This window comes from Kogia breviceps, chromosome 15 (assembly GCF_026419965.1).
Source record: "Kogia breviceps isolate mKogBre1 chromosome 15, mKogBre1 haplotype 1, whole genome shotgun sequence".
In the NCBI taxonomy this organism is placed as follows: domain Eukaryota; kingdom Metazoa; phylum Chordata; class Mammalia; order Artiodactyla; family Physeteridae; genus Kogia; species Kogia breviceps.
In genome coordinates, this window is record NC_081324.1 from 63278067 (window position 1) to 63305927 (window position 27861).

A 27861-nucleotide genomic window follows, 5' to 3' on the forward strand; every position below is an offset into this window, starting at 1 on the left:
TCACCACGGCCTCAGAGTTTTATTATCAGCATCTCACATTCAAGTACAGAGTTTTATGAAGTTTAACTCCCTAGGAGAAGGGAAAATGGCAGGGGCAGCTGTGTCCCCTCCCTGAGATGGGCCTGCCCGGAACCCATGACCCCCCTGCACAGGTGGAGGCCCGAGAGCCTGCCGAGGCGGCCCAGTACACATGGATGCCCCCTCACAGGATAGCTCCATGCACAGGACCCCCTGGCACCCACAGAACCACTGGACCCACCCAGCAGGCTGTGCCTCTGCTATGGAGGGGGTTTTCCTCATTCAAATGTGGCCCGTGTCCTCTCCAAGAGCAGGGCTGGTGGTCAGGAACTGGCTACGCCCAGGAGAGGAAGGGCCGCTTTGAAACAGACATCCACTCTTGTCAGGATCACAGCAAGACTTACTGGCCAGAAGCAAGACTTACTGGCCAGAAGCACGTGTGGGTGTTGAGAAGCACAGCTCTGCGTGTCTGGCTCGCATGGGGGGGTGCATGCCTGGAGCATGTGCGTGTCTGAGCACGTGTGCACACGTCTACTGCCTGTAACGTGTGCGCGCATGCATGATGGGTGTCACGTGTGCCTTGTGTGAGCTTCTGTGTGTGGGCCGGGGGAGGCACGGCACACCTGGGCCTGCCGCAAACCTGGGCCTGCCGCACACCTGGCCATGGGCCTCTGTCATTTCCGCTGGCACAAGGCTGGACTCCGAGCTTGACATGGGGATGCAAACAGTTCACACACATCAGAGGGCTCTGGCCCTGGGGGACGCTGGCCGAGTCACAGGCAGTACCTGTGACAGGGCCTCCCGGGAGCCCCGGCCATACCGGGTGGGGGTTAGCTCTGCAGCCTGAACTCGTGGGTGCTGGTCTCCCAGCAAGAGGGGTCCGTGCCCAGCATGCTTCGCTCTGTGAAGGTCACGTGCCCATCTGCATCCACAAGGATGACCGTGTTGGTTCTGAAAGAGAGCATGGGGCCTGTGTTCAGGCAGCCCACTGCCCCTGGACCCCTGCACGCCAGTCAGAGCCCCAAATGGATCAGACCAGAGGTGCGAGGGGCCTTGCTGGGCACTGGCCTGGCTCGAGATGGGTCACAAAGAGCAGCAGCCTCAGTCTCGGTGAGCAGAGGGTCCCCTGTGAGGCATCAGGGCCCTGAGCCGCGGGCCCTGCAGGCCCCTGCCCACAAGTCCTATCACCTCCCCTCTGAAACACCCCCAGGCCGCCCTGCCCACCCTCTGCAGCACGAGCCCTGATTGCCCACCACTCTCAGCAGGGTGGGCCCTGGGCTGACCAGGCACTTCCCCGCTCAGAACCCCCAGGGCTCCCAGCACCACCACCGGGGACTGCCCAGACACCTGCAGTGGCTTCTAGACAGGGTGGAGGTGGGGAGGAGCTGGGGAAGGTGGGCTCCTCCAGGGACAGGAGGGCGCACCAGCGGCCCATCCGTCATACCTGGTGCCGTAGTCCGGGCAGCGCACACACACAGCCGCGTACTTGCTAAGTATGGGCTGCACGTACTCCCTGCCCTGGTCCTCGATGGCCGGGTCCGGCAGCTGCCTGAAGGACAGAGGAGGGGTCACCACTGGCCACCCCCCAACTATCCCCGCTAACGCTCAGCCACAGCCCTGCAGTGCCTGAGGAGCCCACCAGCCTCAGAGAGGGGCTGGGAGAACCACAAGGGTCGTTCTGGGCACTTTCCAGGTCAAGGCCTCGAACCTCCATCTAACCTTTCACTCAGGGCTCCATTGTGGGGGCCAGGCTGCAGGACAGCGATTGCCAGCCAGTCCCTGTGCTAGGGCCACCAGGAGCTTCCCAGGGCCCAGGGACACGAGCTCACGGGCTCTGTCCAGTCAGAGCCATGCAGGCCCTGTGGAAGGACAATAGCCACCTCTCAGAGCTGAGGGAGCAGGTGTGTGTGTGTGTGTGTGTGTGTGTGTGTGTGTGTGTGTGTGTGTGTGTGGCACGGCACTCACGCCTCTTCGTTGTTGAGCACATCCAGGAGCTGGGCGGCCAGGGCATCCTTGGGGAGTGCCTGGCCCCGCTCCACGGCCTCCAGGAAGAGCCGCTTCCCGAAGCACAGCTTCCTCCAGGGCGTCTCCAGCAGCGCGTTGCTTAGCCCGTAGGTCCCTGCAGGAGGGGTTGGCTCGGCCAGCGTGTGGGGTGGGGGTGGGGGGACTCTGGCCAGAACTCCACCCACCCACCCCTTCTCTACACATGTCGAGGAACTCGCCAGGCCTCGGGGGTGGGTGATCAGAATCAACAGCGGAGGAAGGTCCGTCCATAAGTTGGGAGATCCCGATGTGGGGGTCCACCTGAGAAGGTCAAGGCTGGGAGCACCACAGCCTGAGGCCAGGAGGTGGCCCACTGGGGTCAGCCAGGGTCAGGGAGCCCGCTGACCTTGGCAGGCCCGAGGCATAGGCCAGGTCTGGCTGGGGGTGCCGTAGGGGCGTAGAGCAAGTTTCTCAGGACAAGTTCTCAAGAAGAGGCCCAGCCTCAAGGTGGAAAGGCCCCCAGAGCCTCTTCTCAAGAGGCAGCAGGGGCAGCCAACCCGGAGCCATGCGGCCTGAAAAGATGCACCAAGGACAGAGAGCCACCACCCTCTGCTGCTACTGGACTATGGGCCAAGTCTGACATGACTACTGCCACTTGGCACTGTGGGGCCCATAGTCACGCTGCCAGCCACGGCATCACCACACTGTATCCATCAGGCACCTGGCAGCCACATGCAAAGAACAGAGCAGGACCCCCACCGCGCACCACACACAAGAGTCCATTGAAAACATCTCAAAGACCTGAACATGAGAGCTAAAACCAAATAGGGGAAAAGCTACACAACCTCAGATTAGGAAACGACTTCCTAGATGTGACACCAAAAGCATGAGCAACAACAATAAAAATACATAAAATTGGACTTCATCAAAATTTAAAATGATGTACTTCAAAAGAGACCAACGAGAAAGGGGAAAAACCCACAGGATGGGAGAAAATATTTGCAAATCATGTAACTGATGAGAGATTTGTATTTAGAATATATAAAACAATTCTTACAATTCAATAACAAAAAGACAACCCAATTTAAAAACAAGCATAGGACTTGAATAGACATTTCTCCAAACAAGATACACAAATTACTAACAAGCACATGAATAGCTGCTCAACATCATTAACCATCAGGGAAATGCAAGTCAAGGCCACAGTGAGACCGCATCATACCCCAGAACAGCTGCAATCAAAAAGTCAGACAGTGACAAGTCTTGGCAAGGATGGGGAGAGACTGGAACCTCATAAGTTGCTGCTGGGAATATAAAATGGCACAGCTGCTTTGGAAAACAGTCTGGCAATTCCTCAAAAGGTTAAATGGTTACCTTATGATCCAGCAACTCCACTCCTAGGTCCACACACAAGAGAAATGAAAACGTTTCCACACAAAAACGTATAACAAACGTTCACAGCAGCATTTTCCACAATAGCCAAAAGGTGGAAACAACCAAGTGTCCTTCAGTGGATGATGGAGAAACAAAAGGTAGAAAATCCACATGATGGAATATTATTCAGCCATAAAAAGGAATGGAGCCCTCACTCACGCTACAACATGGATGAACCTTGAAAGCATTACATAAAGGGAAAGAAACCAGACACAAAAGGCCACGTATTGTCTGCATCTGTTTATGTAAAATGTGCAGGATGCGCAAATCCACAGAGACAGAAAGGAGACTAGTGGTTTCTAGGGGCCAGAGGCAGTGCCAGTGGGTGTGGTTTCTTGGTGAGGTGATGAAAATGTTCTGGAGTTAGATTTTGGTGATGGTTGCACCACTTTGTAGATAGAGTAAAAATGACTGAAGGCACACTCTAATGAGTGCACTGTATGACATGCGGTTATATCTCAATGGAGCTGTTGTTGTTTTTTTTAAGGGACATAGATCAGGCGCGGCAGGCTCAGGGATGAAATAGGACGGAGTTCAAAAGAATTCCTTCCAAGCAGCAATTTAGCAGAAAAGAAGCATCTCCAGTCACAGTTGAGGGCATCATGGGGTGGTTTCCAGATGCTTCCACAAAGGCCACAGAATTGCAGGGGGAGCTCTCTGCATCCTTTTGTGCCTTTTAGCTTCCAATTCTCTCCAGACAGCCAGGGACTCGGTACAGGGGGAAGGCAACCTAACCTGTGGGCAGCCTCATGTGGACCAGGTGAGGCCATGGCCACCACTGGCCATAAGGTACACGAATGGCCAAAAAACAGCCCCAGGAGGGAAATCAGCAGGGACCTGGTCCCTGAAAGTACTGGGGTCCTCACAGGAGCAGCCCCACCCTGTACCACCCACCAGAGCAGCCTTACCTGGTGCCAGGGCAACAGGCTCACGCTCCCCCCGGTTTCCATAGTAGCAAATGACATCTCCCTTCTCTGTGCTGCGAACCGGAGGGGAGACAGGGTCAGACGGGAGCCACAGGGCGTCCCCAACCCTCGCCACCTGGCAAGCCCCACAGCCCGGGCCCCAGCACTCGGGTGGCCCCATCCATGCAGGCACCACTGTTGCTGAGCTATCTGCCCCCCACCCCGCCCAGCATCGATCTGTGTGCCAACATGGGCCTGGCCACACCCCAACTGCCACTTCCCCACGTAGCCCCAGCCTCCTGCAGAGTCCCAGCAACCTGACTCCTGAATCTCACAGCCAGTGCAGGCGCCCTAGACTCGAGGGCCTGCACCTCTCTGGAGGACCTGCTCCTCCTGCCTCTAGGACAGGCCCCTCTGCCCCTGCTCCTGCCCTGCTCCCAGCCGGTCTGCCCCACCCGGGGCGGAGAAAGCTCCCGGCCACCATGTCCTCTGGTGACAGGGCCCATGGGTGGCATGGACAGTGTCATTGCCCCAGGAGCCATCTGCCAAGCCCCCTGCAGAACCCAAAGTGAGCCTCGCCACCCACTCTGTCCAGCACTCGGCAGTGCCCGACCACCATGGGGCCCGGGGTCTCTGTAACCAGCTGTGCCTGCACCTCTTTCTCCACTGCGGCACCTCTGCCACCAGACCACAGGGCAAGTGAGGTATGGCTCAAAAACGGGTTCCTCAGCCACAGAAGCGGGGAGGAGACGAGACGGAGGGGCCGGTCTGGCCTGTGTGCATCCCCAGCCCTACTCCAGCTCCCACACAGCAGGAGCTGGTGGCCCTCGCACTGCCCCAGCTTGGCTCCGAGTCCCCAGGACAGTGGGTCTGGAAGGGGCTCGGCCCTTGGGACACTCCCTGAGCCCACCAGGTGTAATGTCCCCAGAGAGGCTGCCACAGATGCCCCGGCTCCTGCAGCCTGCCGAGCCTGCAACCCGGCCCTGTGCGGCGCCTGGGGGCTGCATCCCCATCCAGTAGACCCACCTTAGGTCGGCTGCTATGAGGTTGAAGCCGTTGTACAGGTGGCCCTCTGCGGAGACCTTCTTCAGGTAGGACAAACTATCCATGTCTGAGGTCAGAAACTGGGCCACGAGTTCACCTGCATCAGGAGACACACGCCCATGGCCGGGGCGGTAGGACTGAGCCCCTCTCCCAGAGAGACTGATGGTCTCCCACGGGAAGTCCACACCTCAGCGACCTGGCAGTCAAGGAGGTCGGCACCAAGAACTCTGATTTTGAAAATTTTTCCTCTTGTGCCCCGACATGGAAGTCCAGCACGAGGGGAAAAGTCTTCAGTGGGGACAGTATATGTCCACCAGATGGGCAGTGACAACACGGCAGTCGGGAGCCATGCCATGGCCACAAGTGGGAGCCATATGGCCAGGCCGAGGGTGGCTCCCGGCGTTGCCAGCCAGGGGGCTTCAGAGCCCCACTTTTCGCCATTCTTCCCATCCCTCCAGGTGCCCAGGAAGCACCCCCTCGCCCCGGCCCTGTACCTCGGCCCCGGGCATCCCGGTCCAGCCGTGGCTGCAGGTAGTTGGTAAGTGCCGCCAGCTTGCCCCGCGTGTTGATGCCCAGCCATGTGCCGCCTTCCTTGCCTTCCTCCATGTCCAGCCCTGCGGCAACAACAGTGTCACCACCAGCCCAGCAGCCCTTGTGGTGAAACGGGGGCTGGAACTCTGCAGGTTGAGGCAGCCCCTGGGGACCATGGGTATGTGGGAGAGACCCTCGCCCGGGACAACACCTGATGCCCCTGGAAGCCCCCGGCCCCTGCACAACACATCCTGGTGCCAGGGTGGGCATCAGGCTGGGGGTACAGCACCAGCTCTGTCACAGAAATCGCTCCAGGCCCCAGCCCCGCATCCTGATCAGGTGTAGGGACACCAGCTGTCCTCCCTAGGCAGGACCCAGCCCTCGGTGGGCCCTTCACTAGGAACCCCGCAGGCTGCAACCCTCCATAACCGTGGGCCCTGCCACAGGGCCAGCAAGGCCACTACAGCCCCAGGAGAGTGTCTTCCCAGGCCAGAGGGGCATTTCACTTGACAACTGGAGTGAAAATAGCTAAGTCGTTAATATACTATTATTATGACAGTAATAGATTATAATAGTAGAAGAACTAAAAGCCACAAACATCTGAAAGAAGCAAAACTGTCCTTATTTGTACAAGATAGGATCGTATGTGAAGAAGATCCAAAAGATCCAAAAAAAACCTACTGGAATAAGTGAATACTTGGCAAGAACTGGAAAATGAAAATTCAATTAATCATTTACAACAGCACTGAAAGATTTTCAAAACACTTAGGAAAACGTTACAGGAAAGACGTGTGTGTGCTGAGGGATGGATGTCAGGTAGACCTAGTTAAAGGAGGAGTCTTGTTCCTCGCCGGGGAAGCTCACATGGTTAAGAGGACAGTTCTCCCAGAGTGTGGAGAAAAGGGAGCCTCCTACACTGTTGGTGGGAATGTAAATTGGTGCAGCCACTGTGGAGAACAGTATGGAGGTTCCTGAAAAAACTAAAAATAGAGCTACCATATGATCCTGCAATCCTACTCCTGGGCGTATACCCAGAGAAAACTAATTCGAAAAGATATATGCACCCCAATGTTCATAGCAGCACTATTCACAGTGGCCACAACATAGAAACAACCTAAATGTCCATTGACAGATGAATGGATAAAGAAGATGTAGTATATATATGCAATGGAATATTACTTAGCTATAAAAAAAAGAACAAAATAATGTCATTCGCAGCAACATGGATGAAAATTATTGTACTAAGTAAAATAAGTCAGAAAGAGAAAGACAAATATAATATCACTTGTATGTGTCATCTGAAATATGACACAAATGAACATATCTATGAAACAGACTCATAAACATAGAGAACAGACTTGTGGATGCCAAGGGGGGGGGGGGAGGGATGGAGTGGGAGTTTGGGATTAGCAGATACAAACTATTACATATAGGATGAATAAACAACAAGGTCCTACCGTACAGCACAGGGAACTATATTCAATATCCTATAATGAACCATAATGGAAAAGAATATACACATATGTATGTATAACTGAATCACTGTGCTGAACAGCAGAAATTAACACAATCTTGTAAATCAATTGTACTTCAATAAAAAAATAATAAAACAAAACGAAACAAAAAAAGGATGACAGTTCTCCCCAAATGACCAAGAGGGTGACCATGATCCCAGTGAAGACCCCGTGGGCTGGTGTTTATAGAAATTCATAAGCTGGCCCTGAAGTTCAGGACGTCCACAGCAGTCCCAACAAGCAGCAAAGCCACAGGGCTCACCTCAGCTGGTTCCCAGACTTGCTCAGAGGCTGCAGCACCCGAGACATGTCAGTGGGACACAAGAGTCCACAACGGTCCCACACGGATGTGATCAACTGACTTTCAGCCAGTATGCCGTAGTCATGCACAGGCCAGAGGAGGCCCACTGGTCGGTGCTGCGGGGACAGCCAGAGAGGTAGGCGTGGCTCAGTCCCTGCTTTGCACCACACGCAAAGTTTAATTTGAGACAAATCACAAACCTAAGCATAAACCCAAATCAGGAGGCTTCCAAAAGCACAGAGAGGAAAATATCTTTACAACCTCATGATAGGCAAAGACTTTGTGGGTAAGACACAAAAAGAACAAGTCACAAAGCAGAAGATAAACAGCACTTCATTAAAATAAAATATTCTGCTCACCAAAGGACATCATGAAGAAAATGAGACAGTGACACAATTATCCAGCAAAGGATTCACATCCAGAGCACAGAAGCCTCTGACAAACCAACAACTAGAAAGTGAATGAAGCTTCCACATCTGGCCAAACAAGAGTCCAGACAAAGAAGATAACACGGTGGAATTTCTGGAGATAAAAACTACAGTGTGTGAGATGAAAAATATGCAGAATGGGATTAAAAGCAGATTAGACACTAAAGAAGAAAAGGTTAGTGAACGTGAGTAAAGGATATGGCAATAGAAACCACCTAAAAAGGAGCAGGGACAACAGAGGGCTGTTAAGTGAACCAAGCATCACTGAAGGGCATGACCACTTCAGATAAACTGACACACGTGTGACTGACTGGGGGGCTGAGGAGAGACAGCAGGAGACGGAGGACCTGAAGAAACAGAACCCAGAGGTTCCTGAACGCCTAACAAGTCCCCAGCAATGCTGACACTGCTGCTACAATTCTGTGCACGCTGGGCGACGCCAGACAGAGGGAGGGGGTGGACCTTGGGGTCTCCCAGGCCTGAGCCGGGCGCGGTGGCCACAGGTCCACCCAGCACTGCGCTGCAGCAGGGCCACCCTCCCGCCTGGCAGGACCCGTATCAACGTGCCAGGGGCCACCTCCAAACCACTGCAAAGGGTGAAGGGCTTGAGTGGCTGGGGCTCCCCAGCGGGATGGGCACTGACCAGGGCAGGAAGCGTGGAGCCCAGGGGCCAGGATGGCCGATGGGCCCGATGGCCGAGGGGCCCAGGCAGGCTCACCCTTCGTCTGAGCCTCCATGTCCTCATCTACAAAGTGCCCCAGCAGTGCCTCCTGCCTCCCTCCCGAAGAATCAGCTCCTCGCCCTTCACCTCAACCGTCCTGAGCAGCCCCCACTTCAGCCTCCCATGCGTGCCCTGCAGCAGTGACACACACGGCCTGCCCTCTCCCCATGACCCCTTTGTTCCGTCCTAGCCCAGGATGGTCCTGGACATGCCCACAGGCTCCCCTCGGACCCCTCCCGTGGCCCAGCAGGCCTGCCCCTGGACCTCTGGGGGAGCCATGGCCGGCCTGACTGAAGACCCCACACACATGACCGTTGCGCCCAGATCTCAGGCAGCGGGGGCCTCCCCACCAGCCCCACCCCTTACTCCCGAGCAAGCAGGTATCCAAGGTCTCCCGAGCAGCTTCTGGTGAGGCCGAGACCCAGCCTCACCCTCCTGCACTCCCACCCTGAGGGCCCCGCTCACAGCTCTCCCCACCTCCTTCCAGACCCCCGCTTTGGTCTCCCCACTCCCATCCTCCTCCCACGCAGCACCACTGCCCGACCCCAGTCCACACCGGAGGCCTTCGTGGATGCTCCAGACGAGCTTCCACGCTCTGCAGGCAGAGGGTCCCTGGCCCGGCCGACACCTGTCTGCACGTCCTCCAAGTGGCCCCTGCCTACAGGGATAGGAGATGCTCCCTCCAAGGGGCCTGTGGAAGCCACTGGCAGGGCAGGCAGGGTGCAGTCACCTCCACTCCACCCCATGATGGGCTCCTCATTGGCTCCCCCAGCCCTGCCAGCTGGGCCTCTGCTCCCCAAACTCAGGCCGCTCTCCCTGGGGCAAGGGGTGCATGTGTGTAACAGAATCACATGCACATACACATGCATGTACACACACATGCATGCACGTACAACTATGATGCTCCGAGGTGACCGGTCTGAACTCATGCCTCACACGAGACCAACCACAGCGGATGGTGGATCCAAATACAACCCCCACCTTCCAGCTGCTTCCCCCAGGGATCCGGCCACGTGAAGCTGAGTGGGCGGTGCTGGGTGGACGGCGGGGACACTCACCGCTGAGGACCTCATTGTTGTTCCCCCAGAAGTCCGCAGCCCTGGAAGGCCGGTGGTAGAACTCGTCCCTGTTGGCAGCCAGGATGAGCCTGAGGAGAGAGCACGGCTGAGGGTCTCGCGTGAATGTGGAAGAGTCACGTGTTTCCTCTCGTTACCAAGACAACGCACCTTGGTAGGCAGCAACGTGGGCAAGTCCCAGAGAGGACTGGAACTGCTGTAAGGAGGAGACAGGTGGCTGCCGGCTCAGCCCTGCTCGCTCTGCCACCCAGAACAGGGCGCCAGGCGGGCATGTCCTCCTGCCCTTCGGTCCCTTCCCAGAGGACACCCTGTAAGCCTCCCACCAGTGCTCAGGGACTCCGAGGGCTGCTCCATCCCGCGCTTTGGGGTGTCTTTGGGAGGGAGCGAATGAGGACTTCTCTGTGTTTCACTAGTGTTTTGTATTATGAATCAAACAAGTATTTCTTTGGCAATTAGGAAAGAAGTCGATGTTTTCAGGGTCCTGGTTTTGAGGTAAGAAAACGAAGTTTTCGGTCAGCTTTGCCATTTAAAATAACTACGAACACAGATGGTGACAGTGGGTGGGGTCACCTCACAGGATCCCGTAGACCCCGGGGTCTAAGAGTGGCCGCCGAAAGACCCTCCAAGCACCGCAGGCGGGCACGGCACCTGGGGCCACAGTGGGTCTGAAACCAAGTTTGCTGAATCAGGGGTTAGATCCTCAGAAGTCTTCAGAAGTACTGCTTGCGTTGACTCATTGATTTCATGAATATCGGCTTGTGGTAAAATGTGAATTAACAGACACAAAATTGAAGGCAAAACCAGTGCTGGCACCCCAGGGCTCTGGAAGTGTCTCACCTGTGCGCAAGTGTCAACCCCCACCTGTGCCTTGCACGCCACCTTGGCCATAGGCGCTGGCACCGCCAGGGCCACCCTGGAAGCCTCACCACCCTCAGGATGCCCGCCTAGCCTGTGGCCTGGCTCTCCCTCCACACAGCTGGCTCTAGGGCTGCGCCGGGTTCAGGCGCAGGGGGCAGGGGCTTCACTGTCCCTGACATGAGCCGCAGCCATTCACAGAAAGATCCTCTGCAGCTCCAGCTGCCAGGCCCTGACCCGGACCCCACCCCCTGCCCCTTGCCATGTCGGCCCTGACCCCCTGGGACCCAGTCCGGGACCCATCCTGGCAGAAGCTGGCTAAGCAGCAGTCAGGAGAAGGACAGCACAACGCCCCCGCTCCCTGGGTGGGGAGACTTGGCTGCGGGGCCTGGGCCCCCCAGAGGGTGCAGTGGCTCCTGTGCCAGGATCAAGCGTCCTCCTTCAGGTGCCCAGCACCCCTCACGTGCCCGCTCATCTGACCCCTGCAGTCGCAGCGGACAGAAGGCTAAGCCTGAACCAGGCCAGTGCCATGGCTTCTGGTTCCCATTCTCGTGAAGACTCCAGAAAGGAAAACTTAGGGAAAAGAACAAAGCGAAAGAGCAGTGACTCTGTCCTCTTACTCCAACTGCCCATTTGTAGACAAGAAGCAAGATGTTTGCTAATCGCTAGGAGCCTGAAGCACTGGGTTGCTTTCATCAGTCACTGTTTAGCCGAACTGCTGGTGGGCATGATGGTACCACGTGGAGGCTCCAAGCGAGAGGAAGCCCCTCACTCCTCACTTCCGGGTCCAGCTGGGCACAGTCATGGAAAGGGTCTGTCACCATTTGAGGGGTGGGTCTGGGCACAGTCAGGGGAGGGATCTTCACACTGCCATGGGGAGTTTGGCAGCAGTGATGGGTGCACAGGCCAGGGATCAGTGAAGTGTCCAGTAGTGACGACCTCCATGGAAGCCACCCCAAAGGGCAACAGCTGGCCCAGCAGTCCCTCCAGGTGGAGCCAGTAAACGCATCAGCCTGTGGGTCCAAATGACATTTTGACAAAGAGGATGGTGATGTGACAGCCATGACAGTGCCATCCTGACTGGAGTATGCTGGTCTTCTATGCAGCCAAACATCTACACAAACGCAGCAGCTTAAATCAACGCTCACCCATCATCTCGGCCAGATGCTCAGCCCCGGGGTGACACAGGTGTGGTCAGCGGGGTCTCCGCTATTGCAGGGGTCAGTTCCTTGAAGCCATGTGACTGGGACCCCTGGTCTCGCCTGCCATGTGCCGAGGTCACTCGCCTCCTGGAGGCTGCCCTCAAGCTCTGGCCACGGGCCACTCCGAGGGCAGCAGCTTACTCCCTGAGGAGGGGCTGGTCCCTCTGTGGGCTGCCCCGATGAGGTCAGGCCCACCCAGGACACCCCCATCCCACGAACTCGGGGTCCCCTGATTCGAGATTTTCATCGTGTCAGCAAAATATGCAGGTTCCAAGTGCTGGGCAACCTCAGGCGTGGTGCGGGGTGCAGTGCAGAGGCCGGGACCCCCCAGGGGCGACCCCAGGAGGGCGCAGCACCTATGGGTGGGCAGGTATGCAGCCTGGAAGGCAGGTCAAACCCAAGGGTGCCTGGGGGATCATGCTGGGCAGTGCCTGGGGGGACATGGCAGTGGGATATGATGCAGGGAAGGTTGCCACGTCTGGAGGGATGGGCGCCCCAATATGGAGGGCAGTGGGCTGGTGACATGGGGGTGGGGTGCAGACGAGGGGTCCAGGACAGTCACGGCCCAGCCCAACATCAGGCCTGGAGCTGCTCTGCAGAGGTAGTTCACATGTACTCCCAGCTGCACTGGGCTGTCTCCCCTCTCTTCCCACATGCACGAGGGCACTTGGATGAATAGCCCACAGGACACACACTCTAAATTGGCTTCAGCCCAAGGAGGGGAGAGAGGCTTCAAGAACCCCACAGGCACGGCAGGGCTGGCAGGGCTGGCCTCATCTTTCAGGAACTAATTCTAGGGAGGCCAGAAAACAGGTTCCCGTGAGACTGGAAAGGACAAAGCCAGGAGCGGCACCGCCCACAGCATCAGAGTGAGGATGTCCCGCTCTGTTCTTCAGGACAAAGGTAATCTGTGTAGAGCAATGCTTACACATGGCAGGGATGACCTCAGACCCAGATGGAAGAGTTCTCTGCAATCAGCTGACCCTGGAGCATTACTGACACAGGGGTGACCTTGGCTCACAAACACAGATGAAAACAGGTGTGATGTTGAAGGTGCTGGAGCAGGGGACTATGTGGGTCCCAGGCCCTGGACAGGCTTTGTGGGAAGTGGTGTCCAAATGGACGGCGACCCTGGGTCTGGGCCTTTCCAGCTGCGGGGAGAGGACCTAGTCTCAATGATGCATGACGACGAAGCGCCACAGAGACCCACTCCACCACCCAACATGAGGACACGGACCAACGCTGCATGGAGCCTCTGGCACAGCCATCAGAAAACACACAAGGAAATCAACTTGGTGGTTCCGTGTGATCCAGGATTTTCTGATTCTGGGTATATACCCAAAAGGACTGAAAGGAGGGCTGGGACAGGTACTTGTACACTAATGTCCACAGCAGCCAAGAAGCGGGAACAGTACAGGTGTCCACCGACAGGATGGACGCAGATGCAAAATGTAGTCCATCCACACAAAGGAACATTATTCAGCCTTAAAAAGGAAGGAAATCCTGACACGTTACAATGTGGATGAACCTTGAGGACATTATATTGAGTGAAAAAAAGCCAGACACAAAAAGAAAACATATGATGCTACTTCCATGAGGGACTCAGAAGAGCCAAGGTCATAGAGACAAAAAGAAGGAGGGTGGGTGCCAGGGGCTGGGGAGGGGTATGGGGAGTCAGTGTTTGTTGGGGACAGAGTGTCAGTTTGGGAAGATGAAAAAGTTCTGGTGACGGTTACATGACAGTTTGAATGTGCTTAATGCCGCTGAGCCCTGCAATTAAAAATGGTAAATTTATGTCATGTATACTTAACCACAAACACACACACATACAAAGTACACTTCTGACATCATGGGTGGGGGACCGGCAGTGAACACAGTGATGGGCACTGGGGTGGGGGCAGAAGCTGCTGCATTGCCAGCCAGGGCGGTGACAGCTTAGGTGGGAGGGAGCCCAGGTGAGGACAGCCAGGCCTCCTGGCTCTGCGCCTGCCCCTGCCCACTCCAGGAGCTGGAGGCCCCTACTTGGTCTCCGATGGGCCCAGGGTTGGCTCACCAGGCTCTCCTCACGGCCCTGCTGCAGTGTCCCTCCCACAGCAGCCCCCCCCCCACTCCTCCTGTCCTAGTCCCACATCACACGTGAGAGCTGCCTACCCCGGAGCTGGAAGCCCCTCTCACCCTCCAATGCCATCAGGCTAGGACAACATTTGAGATCAATGCTGAGACCGAGTCACAGCCCGGGTACTGTCAGAGGCAGGTGCTGGCAGGACACAGGCTCCCCCTCCCCGTCCCTTCCGTTCCTTCTCACTCCCAGGAGAACAGGGGTGACCTCACAGCTTGGCTGAATCCGTGAGTAAGAACCAAGGCAGCCATGGACTCGGTGGCCATCAGGCCGCGTGTCCTCACTTGTCAGGAGTAAGGAGTGCCACTCTCAGAGCAGGAGGCGACAGCGCCAGGGATCCATCCACCTGTTGCCTCAGCCCCACTCCTGCCCTTCCTGGGGGCTCTGCAGTGGCTGCGGGTCCAGTTCTGTCAGCAGAGGGCGCTGGAGGGACGCTGCAGGGGGAGAGGCTTCTCTCCCAGGCACTGGGTGCGGCTTCCCCAGCAACAAGCACCCCAGACAGTGGCCAGCGCAAGCGGAGCAGGCAGACTTCCAGCAAGAGCCCAGAGAGCTCCCAGCCACCCAGTGTGCCACGGCTGTGCCCCCAGCAAGGTCTGGGTCTCAGCCCAAGGATGGAGGACAGGCTCTGCCTCAGGCACCCCGATCCCACAACAGTTTATATTTCCATGAGTTAGATGTTCCCTGCTCGAATCACTGCTCTGGAGTTCCATCCCCTGGCTGGACCCCGACTCACATGGCATGCTCTGTCGGGGGCTGTTCAGGGCCAGCTCCCAGCCCCCGGCATGGCCCTGCTGCCCACTCCCCTGCAGGAAGGGGACACTGGGCACCCCTTGTTCCCCGTTCCCCAGCCTGGAATGAGTTACTTCAGCCACACATCAGGTAGCAAGGAATCCCAGAAGCCAGTTGAAATGTTCCAGATCTTGAGACGATGTAAACTTCTTAGGCAGTCACACTAGTGGCTCATCTGTGGTTGAGGGTCACATCCCAGCCTCATTCTCCATGTGGATAAATGTTGGTGGATTCCCACCAGGGTGCCAGGGAATGGAGGGGCGCCATCCAGAGCCGGGGATCATGGGGAGGAGAGGAAATCGGACCGTGTGTGGCCCCTCCCTGGCCTCGGCCTACTGCCTCCTCCAGCTGGTTCCCCAGCTTCCCTGACCTGCCACCCGCACTCTGCCCTCACCACCCAGACTGCTCACTTGCCACAGGCTCCAGTCCCACAAGCCAGGTCTCGCGCCCTATCACTCTGTTCTGTTGCCACTTGATCCCCAGTCAGAGGTGCAGGGCTGTGCTGGACCCACGTCACTCTCCCATCCTGCTCACATGGCCACCTTCAGCGGCTCAGTCTTAGCATCTCTGCACATCAACTCAGGGTCCCTGCCCACACTGAGTGGCCACTGTGGGGGAGGGCAGGGCAGGGCCCGGGCAGTGTGTCCCAGGGCCTGGCCAATGCCCCTGACCCCGCACATGGAGCCCAAACAGGCACTGAGGATGGCGTGTTCCCAAGGCCAAGCAGGATAGCAGACGCAGCACGAGGGGGTTACCTGTACGCATTTTTGGAAACGGGGCGAGGATCGAACTTAAAGAAGATGATGCACATGGGTCCCCAAGGGGTGGCTCGGCTCACACAGGGTAACGAGGTCTGCAGGAGAAGGAAAAATGAGTTGAGTAAATGGCAGACGACAGAACTGCCTCCCAAACCTGCAAAGCTCCCTTGCCCAAACGGAACTGGTTCGTGATGCCCAGACCCTCGCTGGACGAGGAAACCATGTGTCGGCTGCCCTGACACTCGCCCATCTCTGTAAACACACTCCTGGGCACTGGCCAGACATTCCCCTGACGCCTGTGACCTCATTGGCCCTGGATTGTTGGCAATTGCTTCTGGTTCTGGGGTCTGAAACCGAACCCTTCCCACCTTGGGATTCATAGGAGGATGTTCCCACCACACCGACCCCGGCTTCAAAGCCATGCCAGCATCACGTGGTGGTGGGCGGGCATGGTGGCTCTGGTGTGCAAAGAGAAGCCAAGGAGGGGCTGGAGCCCAAGGCCAGCACCACAGACACAACCGTGGCTCAGAGCCACACAGTAGCTGCCCAGCGCACAAGGCCTTCAGATATCCCACCCTCCTCTCACTCGTGCTCACTGGTCTGGCTGGCGCGGGTGGCAGAGGCAGGGTTCACCCCACTATTTTCCCTGTCGGCCCCCACGGGCCCTGGAGGGACCTCCAGGATTCAGCCCTGTGTTCCTCCAGGCACAGATGTGGTGACAGCCTCAGAGGACCACCTTTTGTGGCTGTGCAGCTGAGGCGCTGCCGCGGTGACGAGCACCATCTGCAGCAGCCCGGGGCGCTAGGGGATGTGCACCATGTGAGACGGGCTGCCAGCCGCTGCCTCCCCCCACCCCAGGACGCTGGGCCACATGCAGTGCTGACGCAGAAGGGCCCTGTGTAGAAGGGTTCCCCAAGGTGATGGGAACAGGCTGGGTTCCCGCCAGGGTGGCCTGGCAATGTCCACTGGTGGCCATCATCCCAGGAGTGCCTGATGATCCCAATACTGATAGGCAGACTGTTGGGACCGACCTCCCTGGTAAAAGCAACTCCAAACGCTTGAAAGAAGGTGAAAAATCTTAAAAGCAACCATGAGCTGACAAGGTCGTGCAGGATTTAGCCAACATCTCAGAGAACACAGGAACCCAGGGAGGAAAGGGAGCAGAGTACAGCAGCAGTTCCTGCCCCAGGGCACTGGCCCATGGGGCAAACCGGGCTCCGGTGGCCTCAGGGGTGAGGGAGACAGAAGACACGGCCCAGGGCCGCCCCAGGACAGGGACCTAGGGTTGGGGGGTTGTATCCACAGCCACACCAGGGCCGCAGGGAAAGCGCACAGAAGTGGGGGTGGTCCCTGAGAAGCTCCATGTACAGAGCTAGGCCACACCAGGGGTCCAGGGACTTGGTCTGATGGGTGCTTGCACTGGCAGTGCCTCTGGGCACCAGGCAAACCGAAGTTTTCCTCTTCATACCAGACTTCCGAGAAGTCTCACAAATAATTTCAAGAACAAAAAGCAGTACAATAGAAGAACCACATAAAACAAAGCACCACAGCAAGAACCAGCAGCAGTCCCCACACGTCCCGTACACCAGCCACTGAGTGCGGGAGAAAGGAGCTCAGGAATATCTGCAGGGAAAGGACATGATAAAGAGTAAACGGAGGGTCCACCCCAGCACCAGAAAGACCCTTTAGAAACAGCAGCCCCAGTAAGTACGACTTAAAACTTGGCAGAGAATGTTGGAGCAGATTAGGCACAGAGGATGAGAATCACCCAGAACACAGTGCAGGGTGATGGGAAGCACATTGGGCGTCACAGGGCCCCATCATCCCACCTGTCCCGTGTAGCTGGCGGGGCTCCCAGCACCTGCCACGTGACCAGAGTCCAGAACAGAAGACACAGGTCCCCCACCCTGAGGGGGCTGGTCTCTCCCAGACACAAGGTTGCTCCAGGCAAGGTCGGCGTGTGTCATCTGTGGCAACCAGGATGGCCTAGGTCAATGGGAGAAGCCCTGCTGAGATCCCACCGCCCCCCACCCCGCCAGGACAGAGGGCTGCCTCACCAGGAACCCACTACTCTGGGCCGTCAAAGGAGGCCAGCATGCCTGCCATCTCCCTGACGCCCAGCCCAGGCTGCACGACCAGCACTGGGCGAGGTCGCCAGCCACCGCTGCTCACAGACCAGATGCAGAGCCCCCCAACTCGGCTGTAGCACCCCACCACCCTAGCTGGCCCAGGTGGGTGGCAGACAAGCCCTCCAGAAGGTGGTGGCAAGAAGGGCTCCGTGGTCAGAGGAAGGCTGCTGAGAGGTCTCCGGGCAGCTTGCTGCCAGAGGTGTGGGCGCGGAACCCAGGGCAGCGGTCTCAGTGAAGAGTGAAGACGCGGTCATTGGGAGGGAAGGACCAGAGGAAAGCCAGCCCCTGGGGAGGAGACCATCAGGAACTGCCTTTCTCTCCAATCCCTCACCCCCCACTCGAGCCAGGCCTGCTGCCAACTGGCCCCTCCCCTTCCCGCTTCACTCCCACCACCCCCAGCACCCTCCTTCACAGGTCCTGTGGGTTTAAGGCCCTTCTCCCATCCTTCCCCCACCCAGGCTGAGCTCCAACACCCTCTTCAGGGCCTGGCAAGTCCTCCCTGACACCCCTGCTGACTTTCGGGGCTCCCAGAGCAAGCCCTGGACACACCACTGCCATCCCACCACTGCACTGCAGCGGGGCACTGATTGGGGCATCCTGCCCGGGGCGCTCCGCCGCTGGGAAACGCTCCCTTCCGTTCCCAAGGCTCCCAAGGCCATAGAGTGGGAAGGTGAGGTGGGGGGAGCAGTTCAACAGGTCCCACTGCTCCAGGTAAACTCAGAGCTCCTCCTCACCAGGTGACACCTAAGCCTGTCAGGAGGAAGTCACCCTGAAGAGCACCTGGGCTGGCAGCTGCCGAGGGAGGGGGTGGTGACTGGGGCAGAAGCGCACCAGCTTTCTAACACCATCCCCGCCCCGCCCATCTCCACCTGGAGCCCCCGGGGTGTCCACAAGCCCATGTCAGAGCTCTGTGGCTGCTGGGGCTGCCATGAGGGTCGGGTGGCCAGAGGCAGAGCCAGAGGTGGGCAGGAAGGTCCCAGGGCCTGATGAGGAGCCTCACCACAGGCCTCAGCGACCACAGGGTGAACGTCACCTGGAGGTGGGCAAAGCCTGCGGCTTCAAGCGATACAGGAAGCCGTGCAGGCCCAACGGGTGTGGAGGCCTCTAAGGATGGCAGTCGGATGCCACACGCCTGCCCTCTGCAGGTGAGGGGGCTCCCTCCCTCCCCCTTGCTTGGCCCCACGGCAAGCAGGATGGCAGTGGGGGACTCAGGCCAGGAGAGCAGGGCCCCCACCCGATGGGGCAGGTGACACACTGACCTGAAGGAGGCCAGGCCCCAGTGCCACGGGGCAGGGGAGGGACAGCTGGGGACCCCCTTCCCAGGTCGGGCACATCCTGGGCAGGCTCCTCTCTCACTGAGAGTTCAGGTGGTGCCAGAGGCCACATGGGGGCTCTGGGGGATGGGGGTGCCTGCTGGCTGCACTCGAGGTGACAGTGTGGGCACACGTGGGGTCTGCTGACCCCTGTGCATGCTCTCAGGATATCCCGGGCACTGGACCTGCCCATCTGCACCCCCTGGCACGCGAATGAGCTGCTCCAGCCATGTCACGGAAATGCTCGGCAGCCAGTGTGCTCCTAAGCATCTCTGCTGACCCTCCCCAGGTGCGAGCAGCCCCCAGGAAAGCTCACAGTGGGGCAGCCGGCTCCATCCTGGCCACAGTCCTGGAATCACTGTGCCCATGTGTGTCTCGCTGGGGGGCTGCCTTACAACTGCCTCGCATACAAGGGTGCAGCCAGGCCTCAGACGGGCCCCCATGGAAAGAAGACCCCAGACGGTGGCCTGGGCTGAGGGGAAGCCTCATGGGTAGCAGTCTGAGGGGGCCTCCCAGGACCAGAGCATGCAGGCTGTGAGATGGCCAAACATCCTGACAAGTGCCCGGGGTGCCCACGTAGTGTGGCAGTGGGTCCCTGGGGCTGGTGGTGGAGAGAAGCCATCTTTGTCACCACTAGGGTTGGGCATGTTGTTCTGTGCTCACCGCAAGGCCCCGAAGGATGGCCCCCGCCCATGGCTCCACGTACTCCACAGACATATGCTCCATCACATGCACAGGACCCCACCACCCTGTCTTCTTGCCACCTGGCCGTGTGGTTCGCCCACGCCCGGGGTAGCGGCATCCCCCACCTGCCTGCTGCTGCCCAGGGTACGTGCGCCTCTGTCCACTCTTGCCATCCAGCTTCCACCCATGCAGAGCAACACAACAGGGCCCGGCACGCACATTCTGCAAACAAGCTGAGGACCTTCCCGACAGGTGTCTTCCTGTCTCCCAGGCAGACAGCCGGCAGGCGGAATCACTGGGCAGGGGGTGACGCTCTTAGATGAGCATGCTCAGCCAACTCCCTCCAATGTCTGGCGCAGGGGTGTCCAGCACGAGGGTACCCGCCGCCACTGTTCCCCCCACCCTCACCACAGTGGCAGGAGATGCTCAGGTGGTCTGCTGGCATCCCCCAGCAGCCACTGGCACACCGTGCCAGGATCCAGGGCCTCTGTCCCACAGTGCAGTGGCAGTGGGGTGGGGTGGCCCAACCCTCTGCCTGTTCTGCCTCCATCGGAACCCATCTGTCCTTCCACAGCAAGTCCCCCGACTTGTACTGCATGGCTCTCGTCCTCCTCATCCCAAAGCAAGAGCCCCTTTCTCTTGATTTCCGTGCGCGGTTGTGTTTGGGCTTTGTTCTAGGATGTATCCAGGGTCTGCCTATGTGGGAGGTGTGAGCCACGGATCCCCATGCTTCCCAGCAGACAGGCATGCTGCCTGCCACCACCTGGCCCACGCCCTGGACACCCCACCACTCGGCCCCTCAGCCCCTGAGCTTCGGCACACGCTGTGGTATCTGGAAGGTGAGTCTCCCTCTTGGCTTTTCACAGAAGCTTCTAAAACTCCGACTGATCAGGGCACACCAGGCACTGTGGGGCACCTGTGTCCATTAAGTGACACAGACAAGCAAGTCCACAGCCCGGAGCTGGAAGCCAGGCTGTCTGTCCATAGCGGTGTCCACCTGCCTGAGCAGAGTGGGGCAGAGCAGGACCCCACCCATGACAGCATACCACTCGGTGCTTGTACGAGGCAAGGAAGAAGCAAGACTCATACGTGGGTACAGAAGTCAGGGCAGGCCACCTGGCCAGGGGACAGTGGAGACCTGCAGGGAGATGTTTGGGTGCTAGTGACGGTGTCCACACCCTGATCTGGATGGCGGCTGCATGCTGGGCTCACTCTGCACCATCCCTGGAGCTGGACGCCGCACACTTCCGGTAGGGAAAACAGGATCATCCACCTGGAAAGCTGCCAATGAGGAGAACATGGACAGACCCTGCCCTCCTTCCCTGCTGGCTTTGAGTTGCTACTCTGGGTGGGGGGCACTGAGGGGTGAGGCAGGAAGAGCAATTCTCAGGAGACCGGACAAGGCGGATCCAGCCCCAGCTCAGAGCTCCTCAGAACAGGACGGAGTGGCCGGGCTGCCCTGAGTTCTGCACAAGGACCCACAAACTCAGGTGACCACCGGGTGGGGTGGGGGCCTGTGCCCTCGGGGAGCACTTCCCTCTGTCAGACAGAGGGGAGCACGCTGGTCAGAGGCAGCAAAGAACGCAGGGACGCACGCGAGCAAGCAGGAACAAGGGGGCCTGGGCCAGCGGGACAGTGAGGCCCCAGGTCCCAGCAATCAGTCTCCTCTGGCTGTTCCTTAGGGCTCTGGGCAGGGGGTGACGAAGCCCTAGAGTCGGCGGCTCCACTCCTTATGCCCAGCACCGCACACATGTGGAGGAACGTGGTCAAGGCCAGCCAGCCTGTCCATCTGGCCTTGAGCAGAGGAGCTGGGCACCCCACCCACCCTGCACAGGGCAGAGCAGGACCGCAGGAGCTGCTCTTTACAAGTGACGTGTGACGTCCCCCCAGGCTGCCAGCAGAGGAGGTAAACACATGGGAACACACTGTTGCTGTTCCAGGGCCTTCGCTGAGAAAGCCCTGCCATCCTAATCGTTCCAAGCAGCCCGCCACCCCCCCAAACACTGTGTCCTCCTCCCCGCCCACGACCTAGAACTCCACAATCTATGCTCTGTCATCTGGCTGATAAGTAGCATTTCACCATGACACATTTTCTATGGCGACACTCTTTCCTGAGATCTTCAAGATGTGTTAGGAGCACTAATTCAGCTTCATACCAAGTATCATTGTCCCTTCAAGGTTCAAAAGGGCAACTCAAATGAGGGATACAGTGAGCCACGGCGAGCTCTGGATGCTCTGCACCCCGGCCCCTCCTGGCAGGAACACAGCTTGCCCACAAGGTGGGGGCCAGCCCGGCCTTATGGCAGCCCCTATGGCTCACATGGTTAATCAGGGAGGAAGGGGGCATTCCCACCAGCCCCTCGAAAGAGGTGGAAGCAAATACTTATAGTAGGCATGGTCTTGAAGACCCAGCAGAGCCGCCCTGAGTACCAGCCGACACCAGGAGGTGGGGGCTGGCCTCTTTACTTTTAAGCGTGTATCCATTATTTCTGCAACCTAAAAACAAAAGTTGAGAGGGAAAAAAAAAAAAGCTTCATCGATACCCTGAAAAGGGAACTCAGTGGTCCAGGGGTGACCTCATTCTCTCAGAGCCCGTCACCAAACCCCGAAGTTCAGACCAACAAACTGTCCTCAACACCGGCTGACATGTTGCCAAAGGATGGACCCAGTCCTCGCACATCTGGTGTGTCAGTGACGAGTGTGGCCCTATTTGTAGCAGCCCACCTACCTCCCTGCCATGGGCTACTGACATCTTCGGAAGCAGCAGCATCAACGGACAGGCAAGTGGGACCAGGAGGCGCCTTCTAGAGCAGCAGCCAGCACAGGAATAAGTCCCCACAACACCACATGTGACTACACCCAGGGTAAACATGATCAAAGTGATAGCCCAGAAATGAAAACACAAAGAAAGCGTGAGGCAGTAATACGGCTTAGGGGCTGGGCAGCGGGGCAGAGCTGACGGCTAGTGGCCTGGTCTGAGGGGCCTGCATTCTGCAGACACACCAGTAACACAGAGCCACAGGACTGCAGGACACATGCTTTTGAAGTGAATGGTCAGGGGTCCAAGGGGGTGGGAGCACCAGGGCAACATGCTCCACCCACTGGGAGCCTTGGGAACCTGGAAAGGGGGGAACAGAAGCTCTGCTGTGTCCACCTGCCAACACAGCCACCCTCCTGCAGCCCCACCCCACACGAAAGGTCACCTGACGCAGGAAGGTTCTTGGAAGAGGGGCTCAGGAGGAGAGGCCAACCCTGGCTCTTACTGACCTTGGAAACACCGTTGGCCCTCAGCCTGAGTTTTCTTCGCTGTGAACGGTGTCTGGCCAACAAACACTTGCCGTGAAAGGCTGCCCAGAAGACTAAGGAACAAGCAGCAAAAAGCGATTCCCAAGAGCTACCAGCTGCAGGCACCCCTTACAGCACCATTACTGCACAGCTGCCGCATGGAAACAGCAACAGCAAAACATCAGTGGGCAGGTCCGCAGCAGGATGGCAGGGCAGGCCTGGCTGACCATGTGACATCCCCAGTGGAGGACACAAGGGGGCTTGAGCCTCAGGGACCGGTCCAAGGCCAGAAGGCCCACTTCAAATCTGTGGCCCAGAGGCGAGCGTGGAGTTGCTGGTCCGGAAGGAGTCTTAAAGCCCAGAGGCTACAAGGTCTTGCCCAGCGTGCAGCTCTGCCCAGTCCCCTCCGCTGACGCCCTGGGGAGAAGGTCTGAGTACTGAGCCACCCCAGGAAGACCGTGTCCAGACGCACAGATGACCTGGCACTTGCTGCCTCCCCAGAGAGACATCAGCTGTCACCCGCAGCAGGGCGCAGGAAGGGACCAGCGTGACTCAGGGCTCTGGGGCCGACAGCCGCGTAGCCCACCCATCCTCGCCCCGCGGTGACCGCGCAGCTCCCGGCCGGCCAGTCTGCCCCACCGAGGGACACCGGCCCTATCTGCGGGGCCCCTGCCCCACCTAGGCGGGGACACTGGAAACGCCTTCCAGGAATGGGAGGGACGCTCCTTCGGCCGGGGTCGGCTTGGTCTCCCCGGACCGGCCGCTGGATTTGCGTTCACCGCCTCGAAAAGGGAAAACTGAGGCAGGGTGGGCTGTACGGCCGCTTCCGACTCCGCGCCCCACTTCCCGAGACCCGCTTCCTGACTCCGAGCCCCGAGCACCGCGGGGAGCGCAGCCGGCCACCCGCCGCCGGCTACCCACCGCCCGCAGTCCGCCGCGTACTCACCGCCTCCGCCGCCGCCGCCGACTTCCGGGTGCTGCGCCCGCGCGCCGCAGCCACCGCCCAGGCCCCGCCCCCCCACCGTCTGCGCGCTCTCCATTGGGCAGCGCGGCTAGGGGCGGGGCGGCGCGCCGCGAGCCGGAGCACAGTTGGCTGCGCGCACCATCGCTCCGGGCTGCACCTCCCGGCGCCCCGCCCCCGGGGCTGCGCCAAGCGCCCGGCTGCGCCTCGTGACCCCTGCGGCCTTTGCAGCTCGCTCGGTTCGGACACCGGCCCCTGGGCCCTGCCCTCAAGGACATGTCACCTGCCCGCCCAGCGTCCCGCGCTGCACTGGGCCCTGCTGGAGGCTCTGCAGGGATGCTCACTGGTGGGGCCCTGCTCGCCCCCTCCATGCCTCTGAACTGGCCTTCTTCCTCATTGCACCCCTGACCCCTGACATCCCTGCCAAACTCAGGACAGACCCTGGACCGGCCACTGCAGCCTTTCTGCCGGCTTGATCTGCACCGGGTTACAAGTGAGCAAGAGGCTGGGAAGGGGCACTGACCCAGGCCCTTGCAAGAGGACAGAGTCGTTCACTGGGCTCCCTGCGCACATTGGCCTCTGAGCTGTGTCTGGGGTCTAAGTGCAGAGAAAGTGGGAGTCAGAGGCCCAGGGCTTGCTCCAAAGTGGGCCCTCAGCAAATAGTTATATTAAGGTTAATAACAATGTGCTAAGGGCTCTAAACCCAGAGTTGCAGGACACAGCTCTCATTTATCCCATTTTACAGATGCAAACATCAAGGCTCAGAGCAGTTATGTATGTCACTTGCTTGAAGTCAAAAGAAGGTGGCAAGTAGCAGTGGCTGGATTAGCTCCACAGCCCTGCGTTGAGGTTGTAGGTGCCCTGATCCTTCCTTGGAGCACTGACGCCCTGTGAAAACTGGGGCTCAGAGAGGGCAAGGGTCTGGCTGGTAGTAAACACAGGCAAGAGTAAAACCCAAACCTGCATGACACCCACAAAGGCCCATTCCACCCCACTCTCTTGCCATCTCATCTATGTTCCTCCTGGAACTCAACAAAAGCCCTTTACAGGTATGGAAGCCAAGGACTCCTGACATCCAAGGACTCCTGGCCAGCAGGCGGCAGACCCAGTGAGATACTCAGTCCTCCCTCCTGCCATCTGGCAAGAGAGTCATGCTGGGTGGGTGCCAGTAATTCCCCTCCTGGCAGCTGGATCATGCAGTCCAGCCAAGAGGTAGTAGTGTTGAATAAGCAGGACCTGGGGGGCTTGGAGGCGAGTGACCATGCCCTGGGGGATGGGGCAGTAGCTGCAGTGGTCTGCCCCAAATCACTGGGCCAGTGCCTTAGAGGGGTGGGACACAGACTGGTCAAGCCCTCCTGAGCAGTGCCTTCCCATTACCTGCATGCTTGGTGTCCGTGGAGGTTTAAATCCCACTTTGCCATCGCCCAATGAGATGCATCTGGGTGGGGGTGGTCTCAGGACTACAAGGGGTTCACTGCTACCCCACCTCTAAATACATACATCCAGGGGCTTCCCTGGTGGTCCAGTGGTTAAGATTTCACCTTCCAATGCAGGGGGTGCAGGTTCAATCCCTGGTCAGGGAGCTAACAAATTCAATAAAGACTTTAAAAATGGTCCACGTCAAAAAAAAAATCTAAAAAAAAAAATACATAGATACATCCTTAGATGGGGAGCTCATTACCTTGTGTGGTCACCCTTTTTATCTCATGCATCTGCAACTGTTGGGAAGTTCCTCCTAATATCTTGCTGAAACCTTTTTCTCCATGCAGCTTTCCTCACATGCCCCAGGTATGTCCCTACAGAGTTGGCCAGAAGCCAGGTAGAGAGGGTGAATGGAGGAGACCAGGCTACTGGGCCCTGTGGCAGTGGTCTAGGGGTAGAGACCATCTCTCCTGCACTCTGTTTCTGACCCCCATCTGCAGCCTAGATCATGGTGGGTCCTCATGGAACTGGCACTGCCTGCCCCGACCCTCTGTGCAGCTGGTGAGCCAGCTTGAGGGCAGACAGGTCTCTGGAAGCCTGTCAGGAGACGGGGGGGGTGGGGGGGGTAGGGATGAGGGGGGATGGAGGGAGTCCTCACTTGGGCTGATTTTCGTGCACAATTCTCCCCTTTGCCCTCTCAGCAAGGGTCTGTCCAGACCCTCTTGCCACCATCAGCAAGTGTGTAGGAAAGGGGTGGTGCTGGGCCACAAGGTCATTGTGAGAGGAGGGGCTGCAGGAGGACCAGGGCCCAATGCCCTTGGAGAGAGCCACAGAGAACTTTGGGCTAATTAAATCCACTCCTAAATATAGGAAAGGGTCTGCCATGTTCTGAAGAGGGACCCTTCATTCTGCCCGCCCAGAGCTTCAAGCAATATCACTGTGCCAGGGTGCCAAATGGCTGTCACTTCTAGTGCTGGTGACACCTCCAGTGCCAATTCCAGTCAGTTGGCTGTGGCTGCCTGGCTCTAAATGGCTGCTGGGGGTTGATTTGTCATGTATGCCAGGGTACAGGGGAACCCAATGTGGTACCAGTGGTGAATTCTGGCCCCAAATAATTTCCTTTTCTTCGTTCTGACCAAGGAACTTCTGGGTGAACACAGTGGACCCCTGATGTGGGTGGATAAGACATGAATGTCTCTCCCCCACCCCCCACCCCCCACCGCCCAATTAGCACTGTGGTGGGCCACATGGCTCTGTGCAGCCTTGAGGAATATGGTGAGCTGAGGATCTGGTCATCTCCAGGTGCAACCAGAGCAAGAACGGCTTAGAACCACGCACGAGCCAGGGTCACTGGTCAGGGACCCCCTGAAACAAGCCCCAATGGGCAGCATCCACACTGGTGCCCCCTGCACCCCAAAGTTACCTGGAGCTGGCCTAGGGTTGTGGTACCATTTGTGGTCATGTGTGTGCCCTGTGTCACTGCAGGGACCAGGTGGCTGCTCTCCACCTGGCAGGGAAATGTAACCTGTGCTAAACACAACTCGGGTGGCTGAGCCCCAGAGGGATCCTGCATGACCCCAGGTAGGGTGGAGGAAATGGACACCAGAAAGCGGGGAAAATGAACACACAAACTTCTCCCCAGGCCCAGACCTGTAGCCTTTCGGTGAGCCGCGAGAGGGAAGCCAGTCCCTGGGGCCCTGCAGGATGGGCTGAGCCCACGGTGTCTATCGAGTCATCCCTGAGGTGTCTGTCGAGTCATCCCTGACCGAGGAGGAAAACTGCTGTTCACCGAGGGGTCCCTTTCTACCCTTGGAAAAACTGCCAGCCCCACCCACTCCGGCCGCCACAGTGGGAAACCTGGGGCAATGAGGGTGGTCTCAGAGCGCCCGGGCCCCGGAGTCAGATGGACTGGGTTGGTACCCCGGTGACCTAAAGCTAGTGAGAACCTCTCTGAGCCTCGGTTTCCCGCCTGTAAAATAGGAGGGCAGCAGAACGCTCCCTCGTGGATTGTGGGGAATACAATTGACGCTGCAGGGAGGGCGGCGCGCCCAGCTCCGGGCCAACAGCAGGCGCTGGAGCAGGATACCTGGGAACTGGGGGTGGTGATGGAGACGACCCGGCCCGAGTCCGGCGATGGGGCGCCGGGCCCGCTCCCTTCCCCACTCGGGCCGGACGGTCCGGGGACGTCCTCCGTCAGAAAGCGGCCGGGAGGGGGCGGCCTGCGAAAAGGGCGGCCCGCGGCCCGGGCCTCAGCCGCAGAGGTCCCGGCAGGTGCCCGGGCCTCCGTTACTCCACGAGGGGCCGTGGTAGGCAGAGACGGACAGCCGGAGTGCCCAATGGCAAGCCGGTGTCTCCCAGCGCCCGTCCAATCGGTGCTGGCTGCCGGGCC

General features: G+C 58.5%; 1 protein-coding gene across 5 annotated transcripts; it reads right to left on the reverse strand.

The window, feature by feature from the left end:
* TANGO2 (transport and golgi organization 2 homolog) lies at nt 1–27778 on the reverse strand. Of its 5 annotated transcripts, none has more exons than XM_059040052.2 (9): nt 27559–27778; nt 15676–15773; nt 9938–10026; nt 5879–5998; nt 5367–5481; nt 4344–4414; nt 1984–2137; nt 1463–1567; nt 1–969 (listed from the first exon to the last, which is right to left on the reverse strand). In XM_059040052.2, exons 2-9 carry the CDS (start codon nt 15729–15731, stop codon nt 849–851), a joined length of 831 nt encoding a protein of 276 aa, XP_058896035.1. In that variant the 5' UTR covers nt 15732–15773; nt 27559–27778; the 3' UTR covers nt 1–848. The 5 variants fall into 5 exon arrangements, with proteins under 5 accessions (XP_058896035.1, XP_058896034.1, XP_066871181.1 ...); XM_059040051.2 differs by lacking the exon at nt 27559–27778 and adding an exon at nt 24036–24138; XM_067015080.1 differs by lacking the exon at nt 27559–27778 and adding an exon at nt 23072–24045.
* Nucleotides 27779–27861: the final 83 nt, after the last annotated feature.

Bases quoted from the DNA above. Each gene is read 5' to 3' on its own strand.
- TANGO2 (XM_067015078.1), bottom strand. From the start codon at position 22,574: ATGCTGCTGCTTCCGAAGATGTCAGTAGCCCATGGCAGGGAG. The intron at 4,415-5,366 runs GTGGGTCTACTG...TCCGGTTCGCAG, and splicing joins CTCATAGCAGCCGACCTAAG to CACAGAGAAGGGAGATGTCA. The intron at 970-1,462 runs GTATGACGGATG...GCTCTCTTTCAG, and splicing joins TGCCCGGACTACGGCACCAG to AACCAACACGGTCATCCTTG.